Source organism: Hesperophylax consimilis, chromosome 29, assembly GCF_061612785.1.
Source record: "Hesperophylax consimilis isolate HC1 chromosome 29, BYU_Hcon_1.0, whole genome shotgun sequence".
In the NCBI taxonomy this organism is placed as follows: domain Eukaryota; kingdom Metazoa; phylum Arthropoda; class Insecta; order Trichoptera; family Limnephilidae; genus Hesperophylax; species Hesperophylax consimilis.
This window is the reverse complement of record NC_142864.1, coordinates 3,317,877-3,333,036: the sequence shown is the minus strand read 5'-3', so window position 1 is coordinate 3,333,036 and position 15,160 is coordinate 3,317,877. Positions and strand designations below refer to the sequence as shown.

Here is a 15,160-nt window from a genome sequence, read left to right as displayed (position 1 = left end):
GTTGATTGAGCATAAAACTGAACAATTTTTTTTTAAATGTACCTACACTTTTTTCATTTTTAATTTCGTCTGGGAGGCAATTATGGTGCTGCCACACGCAAAGCTCACATCAACAGATAATATAAAGCACAATAGCGCTCGCCATACAATCCCATACAGACCCGACACACGTAAAAAGATAACGCGCTATATGTGTGGTTCTGAACTTCGCTAACCGAATTTATTTTACGTAACCGCTCCCGACGCGATATTTGAAAAGTTATGCGTCCCCCTCTCCGCCGTAAAAAGGAGAGGGGGTCATTTTAATTACGGAGCTACCGACTAAGTTCCGTGTTCCCTTTGACAGCCATGACATAAGCAGCCTAATAATGCATTTCTTATTTATTATGTTAGCTCATATCGTCATGCGTGCTAGTAAATTTAGAAACATAAAAAAAAAACTTTATTTGGCAAACATACTTAACATATATTTAAAATATAAATATAATCAATATTTGAATTTGAAGTAAACAAATTTTCGCCCTTTCAAAGTTAATCATATTTTTAATCTCAGTATGTTTATATGGTAATATCATTCGGTTTTTTGATAAAAGTTGCACGGCTTGGACGAAAGTTTATTTTACAATAATTTATTATATGTCGCTTTCGTCGATCGGCGTGCGAACTGCGAATTTCCTGATTCGACGGAGAGGTTATGTCAGGTTATGTGAAAATGCGCTATTTACGCGCAGATTGTTTAAAATCTAAAAAGTTTATAAATAGCATTTATAATTATATAGTTGGCGGCATCATCATCTGAGGATGAGCTGTCCAACAGATCCAGCAATAGGCGACAAGTATCATCCATTTCGAAAACGTGCTCAAGCTGTCAGTAAGTAAAGTTATCACTTTGACAGATGAAATTATGTTCCTCGGCCGCTCTCGAATTCAACTGACCCCCTCTCCTACCATAGGAAGAAATATTTGATAGCGTCGTGTGTCGGTAGAAAAGATGATGCGCTGTACATTAACTTTTGATGTGAGCTTTGCGTCTGGCAGCACCATTATATATGTTGCTCCCCTCGTAACCAATGGATTGCTTGCTATAATGAGTATGCATGGTGTTTAAATGTATTTTATCGTGTTGCCGTGTAAAGTGTGTGTGTACTTGGGACGTTTTAATGAGTTCTGTATTTGTATGTATGAGTTTATTATTTATTTTGTAAATAAGAAGACATGTATTATATTCATATAATTTTAATAGTTTTGTTTCCATATATAATTTTTTTGTTGATGTTCTAGGTTTGAAATGAAATAGCTTTTTGATTACTTTGTTTTGTGTTACATTGTAGTTCATTTATATAATGTTTCTTATGCATTTCCCCAGATTTCAATCAAGTAGTTTAAATGTAAATGTACAAGGCTATAATATAGACCTTTTTCAATTTTATTTGGTAACAGATATGATATCCAGCTAAATACGCTAATTAAGGGGGTGACTTTATCTTTGATATCTTGAATATGCTGTTTAAAAGTTATGTGTTTATCAATACACAGCCCAAGATATTTCTCCTGTATCAGGATTTGCAGGTTGTTATATTCAATTTTGCATAATTATTGTTCAATTATTCAGGTTTGCGTAATTATTGTTTAATAATCATTAAAAATGACTCAACAACGGTTAATTTCATACGATTTTAAATCCAAATGACTCCATAATCGATTATAATAATACGATTGTATTTCGCAGGTATAGTATGATTCGTAGAATCGAGTTTTTTTTTTGGCGACCGAATAAATTATCGAGATTCCTAAGTTGTGATTCGTAAAAGGTTTAAAGCAGGTAGGAATGACTAATATCGGATGCTGTCTTTGAACTCAAATCGGATGCTGCCTTTGGCTCTTCTTTGCAATTTGAGATAAGGAATGATGAATGCTGTGTGGATTAGTGGTTGGCGCTTGACCTCAAAATTATTATTTATACCGCTTCTATTCGGACCTTTTAATGTGCGTAAATACTGACCTAATTTTTTTTAAATCCTATTAAAATATTGACCTACACTACTAAAATGATTAAAATACTGAAATTATAAAAACACGGACCTAAAATTATTAAATACCTATTGACCAATTATAATTAACATATTATAGTTATAAAATACTGACTTAAAATTATTAAATATGGACCTTTTTTAAAAAAAAAAAAAGATAAACATTCCCGGGTTACGAATAACCTGACAATATTTGAAAATCTCCTACTACCACCACAGTAAGCTGAAAATATTGCTTGTGTTGTGATGGAGGACTTAGCAAGCCGAGGAATTGAACACACTACGCCTGGGTGGGACCCAAACGCGATGTCAACTCAGCCAAGGACCGGTCAATATAAATATATATTTTTTTTAAATATTGACCTAAATTTTTTCAAATCATATTTTAATTTTGACCTAAACTAATTGTTATTGAACGTAAATTAATAAATATTGTCTTAAAGTTATTAAAAATACTGACTGAAAATTATAAAATATTGACCTAATGTTATTAAATATTGCGATGAAATTATAAAAATATTGAACTTAAATTAATAATAATAATATTTGGATGATTTGTATGGCGCCGTTTTTGTGCAAAATCATCTATTCAAATATTTACTCAATATTATTAAAATATTGACCTAAAATTATTAAAATATTGACTAAAATAACTTAAAATTATTAAGATATTGACCTAAAAGTAATAAATATTGACCTAAAATAATTAAGATATTAAAATTATAACAATACAGACCTAAAATTATTAGACATTGACCTAAAATTACGTAAATATTGACTCAAATTTATTAAGATATTGACCTAAAATTATTAAAATACTGACCTCAAATTAAAATTAGTAAAATCCTGATCAAAATAAGCCATTATTGTGTTATAATAATTAACCTCGCAACAATGGCTTCGAAACTATTGTAAAAGGTATTGATTTTGTGCTTAATTTGCAGAAAGCTGTACAATTTACAAACTGTTATCTGTTTGCATAGTGTGATTGGCTTCATGTGGGACACTGAACGAATACATCCTAGAGTGTTATCATTTTTTATGAGAACACCGCCGAGAGTCCCAACTGTACGGAGCCAATAGAACTATGGCATCCATTGGGACCATTGCGAAGTTCCTGGCTATTCAGTTCTGGTCACTAACACGACTATCGCCATTTTAAGGCGAAGCTTAGTGCCAAATCACTATTTTGATTAATCTTCATAACGAATTGGTAAACATTATGAATACCAAAAATATGCTTTAGATAAATTGAAGGTTTTCCTATCGCTTCGCTTGAGTAGAATACAAATAAAAAAATAAATTACTCAATAAAAAATATAAATGCAAACTACTAAAAAAATATTTTTTCAATAGAAATGTATGAACGCGTAAAGGAAACAACTTTAAAAAAATACAATATTATAGCTAAGATTATCTGTGACAGTTTCACTTGATTAACTTTTTTGCTTTCTTATAAAATTATTTACAAAATAAAGAAAACCCAGTTTTTTGCTTGAAATCGAACGATTCTAGACTCCGTTTGTCAAGCGATTTTAATGCCTATTACCTACGATATAAGGTATACCAAGAATACTTACATTTTTGGCTTGTAGCTTCCTCTTAAGCGACAATGGCGGTGATTCACCAGAACGATGCTAATATCTCTGTGGTCATGTTCATATAAAAGTTTAATAAGTTTTCACAGAAGTAAGGTAATATTGAGCTCACTTTGGGCCCACGGACAGGCCCACAACACACTTATATTTATTATCTGCTCAGTGATGTGGAGGTATTTATATTTTGTATGGTTTCCCAGCTGCGAGCGATTTAGCACGTAAAATAGATTTAAATTTTCTTTATTGTCAATAATTTGATGTAGATAGGTCTAGCTAGATTTATTCATTTGCAAATGTCGCTTACGAGAGCTGTGAAGTATTTTTTACAAATGTCAGTCTCTAAACTTACAATAATCACCAGCAAACATATGAAAATTATTGTAAATACAGTAGTATGACACAAAGTTGTATATTATTGCCCTTAAAGTCCACAAAACGTTGATTTAAGTGGCTTTAGCCGTATTTAGTGACTAGATCTGAACGTCCAGGTACTTGTCAGTCTTACCTTTCTCTCGCAGATCGTTTGGCTTCACAAAATACTCTATATTGTGAATATCATAGACCCATTTGTTCTGAGTTTTTGAGAAAATAATAGGTATATCCACATAACAAATTAATGACACAAATATACAGAAAATATGGAGATGCTTAATATGCATATTTTATTTTAAAACACTCTGTATCAGTTAGATTAAAATGAGAAGTAATTATTAAGTATTTATTATAATGCATCTTAATATATTTCGTTAATTAAAATCGTTTGTTTGCCTGGCGGCCATTGTTATCGATGTCAAAGTAGATTTTTTTTTCTTAATTTATTTAACCCAAAATATTAACCTATGAACCTAAAATAGGTTCATAGCTTACGTTTAATTAAAAAAAAACTAGCATACAAAAATGTTTATATGTCAAAACATGGCATGAAGAAAAGACGAAAATTATCAGTTTTTTAACGAAAAAGCTATATTAACTGATGTTTTTAAAAAATAAAATGTGTGTATTGCGTGTCCCTAATTCTAGTGGCGACGTTGTTTGAAATGGCTTTAGCCTTGTTTAATGAACACATCGGAATAGCCAGATACTCTCCTCTTTTAATTGTATACTTTGACATTGTTAGCGCATAATACATTATTTATAATCCGACGTCTAATGAAAAGGTAAGAATAATTATTATGTTTTGTTATAACTTATAACGTGTATAATTATGAAAGAATGCATTCAATATAACTGTTTTAGGGCGTGCTACATATTCCCATACAAAAATGCATATATTATTATTAATTTGTCGGAGAATGGTTCATCTAATAACGACAGGAAGTTGTATAGTAGTTCAACAGGTGTTCTTACCTACTTACTAACGAATCAACGAACTAACGAACTAATGAACTCCAGTTTCGCGGAAAATACCAAACACCTGACTTCATCAGTCGATCTTCAACCGGAGATAAACACAACAACACAACTTTCACACGGTTAGTTTTTCTCTTTTCATCCATTTTCACTCATTCACTGCTCCGACCATAAAAACACAATATGAAAGCTACCATACTCGGAATTGTTTACTATTTTTTCCAACACTTTTGCATTAAATTCTACACAGATTTAGATATAATCTCACTGGGGGTTACGTCCACCCTTGTGACGCACTTCTTTGTTCGCGTTTTATTTATGAAAAGTAAAAGTTTTGTCACTTCTTTTTAACAAAGTTTTGTAAAAGTTGACGCAGCGCGACAGCACTACGCCCGTTCGTGTTGAATTTTTTATGACACTGGTCGCTAGAGATGGGCGCGCCGCTATCGATATATATTGCTTTTACCGTTATCGATATTCTGCTTCCAACGGTTTTCCTGATTTTTTGTTGATGTTGTTTTACTATTTATTTTTACAGTACGTTGTTTAATTTTATATTTGTAAGGTTTATTTTATTTATTACCTTAAAATAATTACATGTTTGTGTTTCTTTCGTATTGGTGTCAGAGAAACGATTGTAAGTAGAGAGGATCCAAATTTATATGCTTCACAAGATTTCAATATTTCTACAATAGGTTATGCTGATTGGGATTTGAAGTTTTTCTACTTGTTTGCGAATTATTGTTTATAATTCATAAGTATTTATTACTTTGGTCGTTTTTAAAATTAGGTTTGTAAACAAGTTTCGTGTTCAATATCTAACAAATTATTTTTTGTACATAGGCATCGTTTTGAATTTTGCAAAAACAAATAATTAAAATCAGTGTTCTTGTCAGCTTCACCGTATTTACAATATATTCCTATATTTTCAAAACATATTAGGTGACCGGTGCGATTACAATTTATTATATTTTAACTAAATACAATTTTATAATAATATCAATATATCGATCTTTTCCACTAATATAATATCGATCACGTCAACTCACATTCCTACTAATTGCTGAGGAATGTTGCCACAGCTAAACAACGTAAAAATTTATTGCGCTGTGAACATTCCACAACGGAAACCTAAATAACTTCCAACTACTTTAAAACAAACAAAGATAAAGAATACAACACAGAAGTTAAAATGTGTTTGTTTATTTATTTTTATACATAATTGGAATGCATTGATCGATAACGATGAAAACCATTTTTTATATTTTCATAAAATTATGTTTTTGTATTCCAAACTAATATTTAAAATTTTATATGTGATCTAATATTTTAGTTTGCTATGTATGTATTTGAAAAAAACATTACTTAACCCGGTAATTAAATCAAACAATAGGAAAGTATGCTCATTTATTCATTTTTACGAATTTTACTTTTTTGGGAAGGATCAAACAAAAATACAAATCATCCGAATAGTATTTATTAGAATGATCACCTATCTATTACCTAGGGCCTAGGCGTCTACTGGTTTTGATAAGGGGCATCAAAATTTTAGTCATTAGGATGGACGGCAATCCTAGTCAGACAAGAGGTACCTACCAAACCCCAAATTAAATCAACCCCTTTCCCCAGTACTTGGCTTTTTCCATCTGTTCACTCACATAAAGAAATTTGCTCAAGGCCCAGCACGAAGGTCTTCAAAATGCTGTGACAAGTTGGCTTCATTCCCAGACAGTTGAGTTTTATAGAAGAAGGAATTTAGGAATTGGTGAAACACCTGAACAAGTGCGTGAATTTAAATGGCCAGTATGTCGAAAAATAGTGGAAAACAGGTACATAGTTTTAACCTTTCAGAGCTCTGCCATATTTCTTAAAGATGCTGATGGATGAATTTGTGTATATTTCAAATTCTCAATAAAATCCAAGTAAATGGAATATTTCTGAAGGAATCACCTCAATATGTTGTCATTTCATATAAAAATAATTAGTAAAAAATTCACAAAGTTTCATAAATTTTTCACAAATTGCGGTCGGTACCTTTGGTTAAACAGAGGTGTACATTTTAATTATTCTGTGGTTAACTTCTATATTTAAATGTAAAGCTTGGTGTTTTCTCTTTCGAACTCCGTTTAGTTTATATTTCTAACTATGACGATAAGGGAGACGCATCGATTCCTATGAGACCATATGAGCAGTTCCGAAAAACCAACAAATTGTCTCTACGGGTAATAGATGTTTGTTCCCAAAAGCAAACAAATTGTCTCTACGGGTAATAGATGTTTGTTCCCAAAAGCAAACAAATTGTCTCTACGTGTAATAGATGTTTTTTCCCAAAAGCGAACAAATTGTCTCTACGGGTAATAGATGTTTGTTCCCAAAAGCAAACAAATTGTCTCTACCGGTAATAGATGTTTGTTCCCAAAAGCAAACAAATTGTCTCTACGGGTAATAGATGTTTTTTCCCAAAAGCAAACAAATTGTCTCTACAGGTAATAGATGTTTGTTCCCAAAAGCAAACAAATTGTCTCTACGGGTAATATTTTATTATATATATATATTTTATTTTATTTTATTTGTGTACAAAAAATTACCAACATTAAAAATTTTACAACATTAAAGCCTTAATAGGCGTGAAATAAATAAATAAATATTTTATCTAACTAATTGTAAAAGTACCATTTTCACAGTGAGAATGTAGCGCCAAAAACCTTACAAACTCATTGAATTTTCCGAAGAATATGTCGAAATTTTTATCTAATATATTTAAATAGCGTATCGCTCTTCCCACGGGCGAATTCGGGTACAGATTTGTAAGACTCAATCGGCAATATAATATGTTATGGTGACGTGCCCAAGAGTGAGACTCTGGGACAAATAAATTGATTTGCGACAGAATCTCACCGTTAGAGGCGAGGCCATTGATTAATTGAAAGAAATATTTTAGCAACGCAAAACATCTACGAGTTTCTAGAGAATGGTAGTTAGTCATACCCAGAATAAATCTCGATGGATATAAATATGGATATGTTCCATAGTCGTAAAAATGAAAAACGTAGTAATTTTTTATGAACTCTTTCAATGTTTAAAATATAGGATGCTTCAAATGGGGCCCAGATAATGCAATTCGACTCCAGTACACTTAGCACCAGTGAGTTGTAAAGTAGCCTAATTGTTAGTGGGTTTTGAAATGAGCGTGAATTGCGAATGACAAAGCCCAGCAGTTTATATGCTCTGTTGCATAAGTCGTTTGTGTGCTGGTGGAATGTCATTTTGCTGTCAAAAGTAACCCCTAGATCTTTTATTTGACTAAAGCGATGTAAAATGTTATCGTTAATTGAATATTCAAATATGATCGTCTGTTTTGCCCTTGTGAAAGAGACTACATTGCATTTAGGTGCACTGAAGCTTAAGCAGTTCATTTTTGCCCAGTTTGCGACAGAGTTCACATCGATTTGTAGGAGGACACAGTCAGCAAGATTTTTTATTATGCGGTAGAGTTTTAGGTCATCAGCAAACAATAAATAAGAGGAATGAGTGATGATTGAGCCAATATCGTTGATGAAAAACAAAAATAATAGCGGTCCAAGAATTGATCCTTGAGGGACTCCAGAAAAAACCAGGAATTCAGCAGAGCGAGAACCTTTATAAAAAACGTATTTGTTGCGATTAGTGAAGTATGAAGCAAAAAGTAATAAAAGTTTTTTGGAAAAGCCAAACGTAGCTATTTTTTTTAATATGTAGATGTTTGTCCCCAAAAGTGAACAAATTGTCTCTACGGGTAATAGATGTTTGTTTCCAAACCTGTACAAATTAGTAAAGAGGCTTGTAATATTTTGTTTGTATCTTTTATGTAAGTTTTTTACTACCACAATAGTACCATGTCTTTCTCGAGCGTCCCCAACTTAAATCATTCGCTTTCAATAAAACAAAAATAGAGGCTTTTGGGATTTATTTTCCATATTTTATATACATAATTTAAGATATATATTTTTATGTACAAAGGTTGTATGCTTTCAAATTAGTTCCATTTTCATGTCGGGAGAATAAAAAACACAACAGTCAAAACATTTCATAATCAGAAAATCAATCATCAGTTACGTAACAGGAGACGAGTTTTTAATTAATTTTCAATATATTTCAACTATAAACAATATTGTTTTATATTTAAACTATAACCTCCCATTTTGATTCTATTTAATTTATGATTTACTTGAGATTTCCAATCATTTTATAAATTTTACAAACAATGCATTTTTTACAATTTGTAATGCACAATCATTATCAGAGTTAAATTGGCGTCAGCCATTTTTTTTTCGAAAACACTTCCAGGGATTATCGGTTCGGTTGATATAAAATTAATAAATGTTGTATTTTAACAAGGATTCCAAGGCATTCACAATAAATGTTGTATTTTAACAAGGATTCCAATGCATTCACAATAAATGTTGTATTTTAACAAGGATTCCAATGCATTCAAAATTTTAAAAACCGCAAGAGTTCATTATTCATGGAATATACATAATATTCTAATATCATTTACATAGGACAGTCCATATCATATTGTCGATGCGAATCCATTTCCACGAAAATCATCGAAACATTGCTTATAACGTCTTTAGCCGTGTTCGATGACCAGATTTAAACAGCCAGGCACTTCCCAATCATCTTTCCTAACCCAACCGTCCCACTGATTTTGGGTAGTTGTGACTCTTGTGCATTTTTAACATTTTTTTAAATTTTCTAGTTGGCAACTTTCCGGATGATTTCAGGCATTAGAAATTTTGTCTACAGAAGAATATCAAAATTTTACGTATACCACCATTTTTCTTATATTAATTATTCTCAAATTAGATATTTATTATTTTATACACTACTCTAACCTAACCTCCAACCTTTCTCTAACCCTGTTATTTCCCACCTAAACCCTTTCTCTCTATCTTATCTTATACTTATCCTTTCCTTTACCCTCCTCACAGCATCCCCAAAGTTGACATCATTTTTGGAATAATTTTAAGTAAATACCTCTTCACGGCTAATTAGTGATGAAAAAAAATGCATTCTACCATATTTGTATAATTTAATGTGTACTTTTACTCCTGTTGAATACTAGTTGTAATAAAAAAATCAACCCGTTTTTTTTACTATATATAAATCTATTTTAAGATGTCTTTTTTTGACTGAGGATTGAACCTTCCTCCCTTGGAACTTGAGTCAACAACTCGTAACAATCTCGCCATATGTCGATAGGGTAGGACTTTTATTTTGTATATTAAATGCTGTAATGTCATCCGATTTCAGAGAAATGCATATATGTCTGCATGTTTGTGCTAGATCGAGAAGTTGATAGATTGCATTATCATCGACAACGAGTCTATCTGCCGAGTTACAGCTCAATCAGATGTCTGGAAGTGGGTTGATTTCATCAATTCCCGAAAACAAAACTGAAATTCAGACAGATGTATTAAAAAATGTTGTTTTTTACATTTGGAATCTATTTTCCAGTTTCAATTGTAATCTATTTCTTGGTTTCACGTTCAATGTGTTTATTTAAAACAAAAACATCTGACAAAACTAACTCCTCTACCGAAGTTTTAGGTTATATTATTGAAGAAAATTGGAAAAATTAGGTTACCTGTATACGTATATTTTCTACCAAAGCATGTTTTTATTTTTAAGACGAACATTCCCAGTTAACGAATAACCTGAGAATATTTTAATTCCTCTGACTACCATCAAAAAAACAAATATGTTGCTTGCGTAATGATAGAGGACTTGTTTAACCCACGATGCCTGGGTGGGAACCAATAGCTTTGGACAACTTGGCTATTAACTGGCCATTTAGGACTATTTTCGACATCGAATGGTAAAGTTCGTACGACAATATTTGCGTTAATGGATTCGCAGTACAACTTCTCACAAAAGTTTCCAAATTGATTTGTGATAATAACTAATAAGTGGCCATAACTTCAAAGTTCAAAATTTCACAATCCGTCATAGTAGTTCCAATTCATAGCACGAGACCAATAGACTTAGAGGGTATTTCACTACCTCTGAGTAAACTATTGATTAGCACTACTCGTAGAGTAATATATATTATCTGTTTCACCTGATAAGTAAATGTCTGTTTTTACCGCCATGTTAATTTTATGATTAAAGATGACGTGTAGTAACTCAAGAGTTTACTCAGAGGTGGTGGAATGCCCCTTCAGTTCGCCTGCATACAACAAGTCGTACAGAGTGGTAAATTATTCAACTATAAATAAATATTTAATATAAAATCAAAAAGGATTTGTTTAACCGTAACTAGTTAAGAGTAGTTTTAGCATAGCTTCAACTGGCGGTTACAATAAATCTTTAGATTACGCACAATTAGTTAAAAATTAGGTTAAATGATGATGATTTTTAATCACAGATATAGTGTACTAGAATCTTTATAGTTTTGTTGGAACGGAATGCTTTTTATGAGCATGCATTTTGATTAAATCAATTGATATCAGTATAAGAAACAATATTTTGCATAAATTAATTGATAATGTAACATTTTTGCTGTAAATATGTGAATAAATAAATAATATCTGAGGCCGGAATTTTATAGGTTAAGAAATTTCTATGCCACACATTTAGGTACTGAGTTATTATGAGTTAAACAACATTTTGCCTCAAATATGTGGGTTCAAAAGCAACTTAACTACAAATACACGAGTTAAGAAAAATCTATGCCACACATTTAAATACTGAGATATTACGAGTTTGACAATATTTTGCCTCAAAAATGTGGGTTCAAAAATAACTTAAGCACAAATTCACGAGTTAATAAAACTCTATGCCACACAGTTAGGTACTGATGTATTGTGAGTTTAATATTTTGCCTCTAGTATGTGGGTTCAAAAACAACTTAACCACAAATACATGATGCCACACATTTAAGTGTTAAAATGTCCGAGATATTATAAGATAAAAAGGCATTTTGCCTCAAATATGTGGATTAACTGAAATAACTTAACCACAAAAATGTGGGTTCAAAAACCACCTTACTGTAAATTCACAAGTTAAGAAATCTCTTTGCCACACATTAAAGTTGAGATACATGTTAAATATTTTGCCTCAAATATGTGGATTAAGAAATAACTTAACCACATAAATGTGGGTTCAAAAACCACCTTACTGTACATACACGAGTTAAGAAATCTTTTTGCCACGCATGTTGAAATGCGAGCTAAATATTTTGCCTCAAATATGTGGATTCAGAAATTTCTCAAGATATAAATAATACGTAAGTTAAGCAATATTTTATCCAAAAATAATATAAGTTTAAGATACTTTTGCGCCACAAATATGTGGTTTGAGAAATTATACGCGAAAATAATTGTTTTTAATTTAATAATATTTTTGAGTTTGTTTTAAGTTTTTGGTATAAATAAGAATATTCTAGTTTTTTTTAGTAAGCACTATAAAAATTGAGCATACATATGATATATAGAGTAGCAATGACTAAATGACTTTTGGATGAATAAGAAACATACATTAATGTGTGTATTTAGCTGTAAACATAAAAATATATTAGGTAGATACCTAAATTTTAAATATATTTATGTCAGTACCTACTGTCTTTAAGACTTTTCCATTTAAATAAAAAAAAATACATAATAATTGAAACGAGTTAAATAATAAATTTACTGAAAATAAATAAGTGTTTATTTTTTATAAAAATGCATGTTAATTTTAATAATTTATGTATCATGTTTTTGACATTTTTTTTTGTTCAAAATGTAGATAAAACAATAGTTTCTATGGAAAAAAAATAGCCGAATTATCACCTATTATTCGCTTATTCTAAAAATCAAATACAGTAAAAAATGTTTACCCACCGATATTAAATATCCAATATCCACTCGAGGATTGGTGTCATATGTATAAATACATTTAACGCCGTATTTAATTATTACCATTCCTCAAAATATTAATATGGAAACATATGAAACTGGTTACTACGGTTTAAAGCCAATGAATCCACCTTGAAATCAACGCTTATCCCATATTTTTAGGTTATATAAATTTGGCAAATTATGGCAAGCGATCGCTCAAAATGTTTATGCAAACTTGATATACTATTTTTGTTGTTTGTTTTTGGGGTGTTATGCCGTGTTGCGCTAACTCCTTCTTTAGCCGACGTTTCGGACAGCGTTGCAGTGTCCATCATCAGGGCAACGCTGTCCGAAACGTCGGCTAAAGAAGGAGTTAGCGTAACACGGCATAACACCCCAAAAACAAACAACAAAAATGCTTTTGGCCGTGAGAATCTAAAAACTTACTTGATATAATATGCCAAAAATTGCTCGAGTGAATATTAGCTTTTGCAAAACTAAAAATAAACATTTCATGCAAGCCATACTGTACTGTCCACTGAAGAGATAAACCCATAGAAGTGTATTGTGGCGTGTTTGTGTGCCTGAAGGTATGCGAATAGACAATATCAATTTTATAAAAATCTTTTTTATAGTTCACATTTCTAGGGGTTCTATCTAATCAGTGGTGTCGACGATGAAGACAACGACGATGTCGACTTACAATAATAATAAAATTATTTGCAAGTGTTGATAATATCAATGGGCTCGATTTAATTTGTTTTTTGACTCATTTAGTCATTGAAATCATTGTTTAAATCCAAAACATGATAAATTATGGAACTAAGCTAGCGAAAGCACCTGAAATTACGCATGCGTTTTAATAAGTTTTTATCTTTTTTTTTTTCTCGTTTTACTCGATACTCGTGTCAATGTCACCTATGAATACAATAATTATTAAAATAAGTATTATAGAATAGTATTAATAATAAATATTAGTGGTTGCATGCGCAGTGGAGGATGCTAGCAGCGGAGGATGCAATGTTTCACGTGCGTTGAGAGAATCATAACTCAACGGTGTTGAGAGCAAGAAGCACTATTTGTCTGCACACATCTGCAAAAATAAATAAAAATACATGTTTAAGGTAAGAATTAAAACAAGTTTCAAGAAAATCGGGGTAACTAGGTACTTTTTCTGCCAAATTTGACATCGTACTTGAATGCATTCCATTTTTTACATCACTTTCGAATGTGTTCTATTTCTTCATCCAATTTTTACATCACATTTGAATGTGTTCTATTTATTCATCCAATTTTTACATCACATTTGAATGTGTTCTATTTATTCATCCAATTTTTACTCCAATTAAAAGCTCCATTGTTTTCTTATTTGGAGAGAAGAAAGGGTTAACTTATTTTAAAGAAAAAAAAACTCAATTACTGTTAAATTACTAATATTAAATAATTATTTATTATGTGTGGGTTTCAGGGGATAATATTTGCGGGATTCAGGGGATAATTTTTTATGAGCCGATTTCAAGGGATAATTATTTATTATGTGCGGGTTTCAGGGGATAATTTTTTATTTGTGGGTTTCAGGGGATAATTTGTTTTGTGCAGGTTTCAGGGGATAATTTCTTATTTGCGGGTTTCAGGGGATAATTTCTTATGTGCTGATTTTAGGGGATAATTATTTATTATGTGCAGGTTTCAAGGAATAATTTCTTATTTGCGGGTTTCAGGGGATAGTTTCTTATGTGCTGATTTCAGGGGATAATTATTTATTATGTGCGGGTTTCAAGGGATAATTTCTTATTTGCGGGTTTCAGGGGATAATTTCTTATGTGCGGATTTCAGGGGATAATTATTTATTATGTGCGGGTTTCAGGGGATAATTTCTTAATTGTGGGTTTTAGGGGATAATTTGTTTTGTGCGGGTTTCAAGGGATAATTTTTTATATGCGGATTTAAGGGGATAATTATTTATTATGTGCGGGTTTCAGGGGATAATATTTGCGGGATTCAGGGGATAATTTTTTATGAGCCGATTTCAAGGGATAATTATTTATTATGTGCGGGTTTCAGGGGATAATTTGTTTTGTGCAGGTTTCAGGGGATAATTTCTTATTTGCGGGTTTCAGGGGATAATTTCTTATGTGCTGATTTTAGGGGATAATTATTTATTATGTGCAGGTTTCAAGGAATAATTTCTTATTTGCGGGTTTCAGGGGATAGTTTCTTATGTGCTGATTTCAGGGGATAATTATTTATTATGTGCGGGTTTCAAGGGATAATTTCTTATTTGCGGGTTTCAGGGGAAAATTTCTTATGTGCGGATTTC

At 31.5% G+C, this 15,160-nt stretch overlaps 2 protein-coding genes across 6 annotated transcripts in view; both read right to left on the bottom strand.

Moving 5' to 3' along the window:
- The window catches only part of LOC149409778 (membrane-associated guanylate kinase, WW and PDZ domain-containing protein 1-like), a 126,998-nt gene extending 121,619 nt beyond the window's left edge, over window positions 1–5,379 (bottom strand). For 2 of the 3 annotated variants that reach the window (XM_089649379.1, XM_089649381.1), the window contains exon 1: window positions 5,178–5,379. The gene's annotated coding sequence lies outside the window, so the exon portion shown is untranslated. The remainder of the gene's footprint in view (window positions 1–5,177) is intronic. The other variant, XM_089649380.1, reaches the window with a different exon arrangement.
- Window positions 5,380–8,610: 3,231 nt separating this feature from the next.
- Wnk (Wnk kinase) overlaps window positions 8,611–15,160 on the bottom strand; it is a 76,438-nt gene continuing 69,888 nt past the window's right edge. For 2 of the 3 annotated variants that reach the window (XM_089649375.1, XM_089649376.1), the window contains exon 28: window positions 8,611–13,933. In XM_089649375.1, the coding sequence (XP_089505501.1) occupies window positions 13,884–13,933 (50 nt within the window). In that variant the 3' untranslated portion in view covers window positions 8,611–13,883. The remainder of the gene's footprint in view (window positions 13,934–15,160) is intronic. The other variant, XM_089649377.1, reaches the window with a different exon arrangement.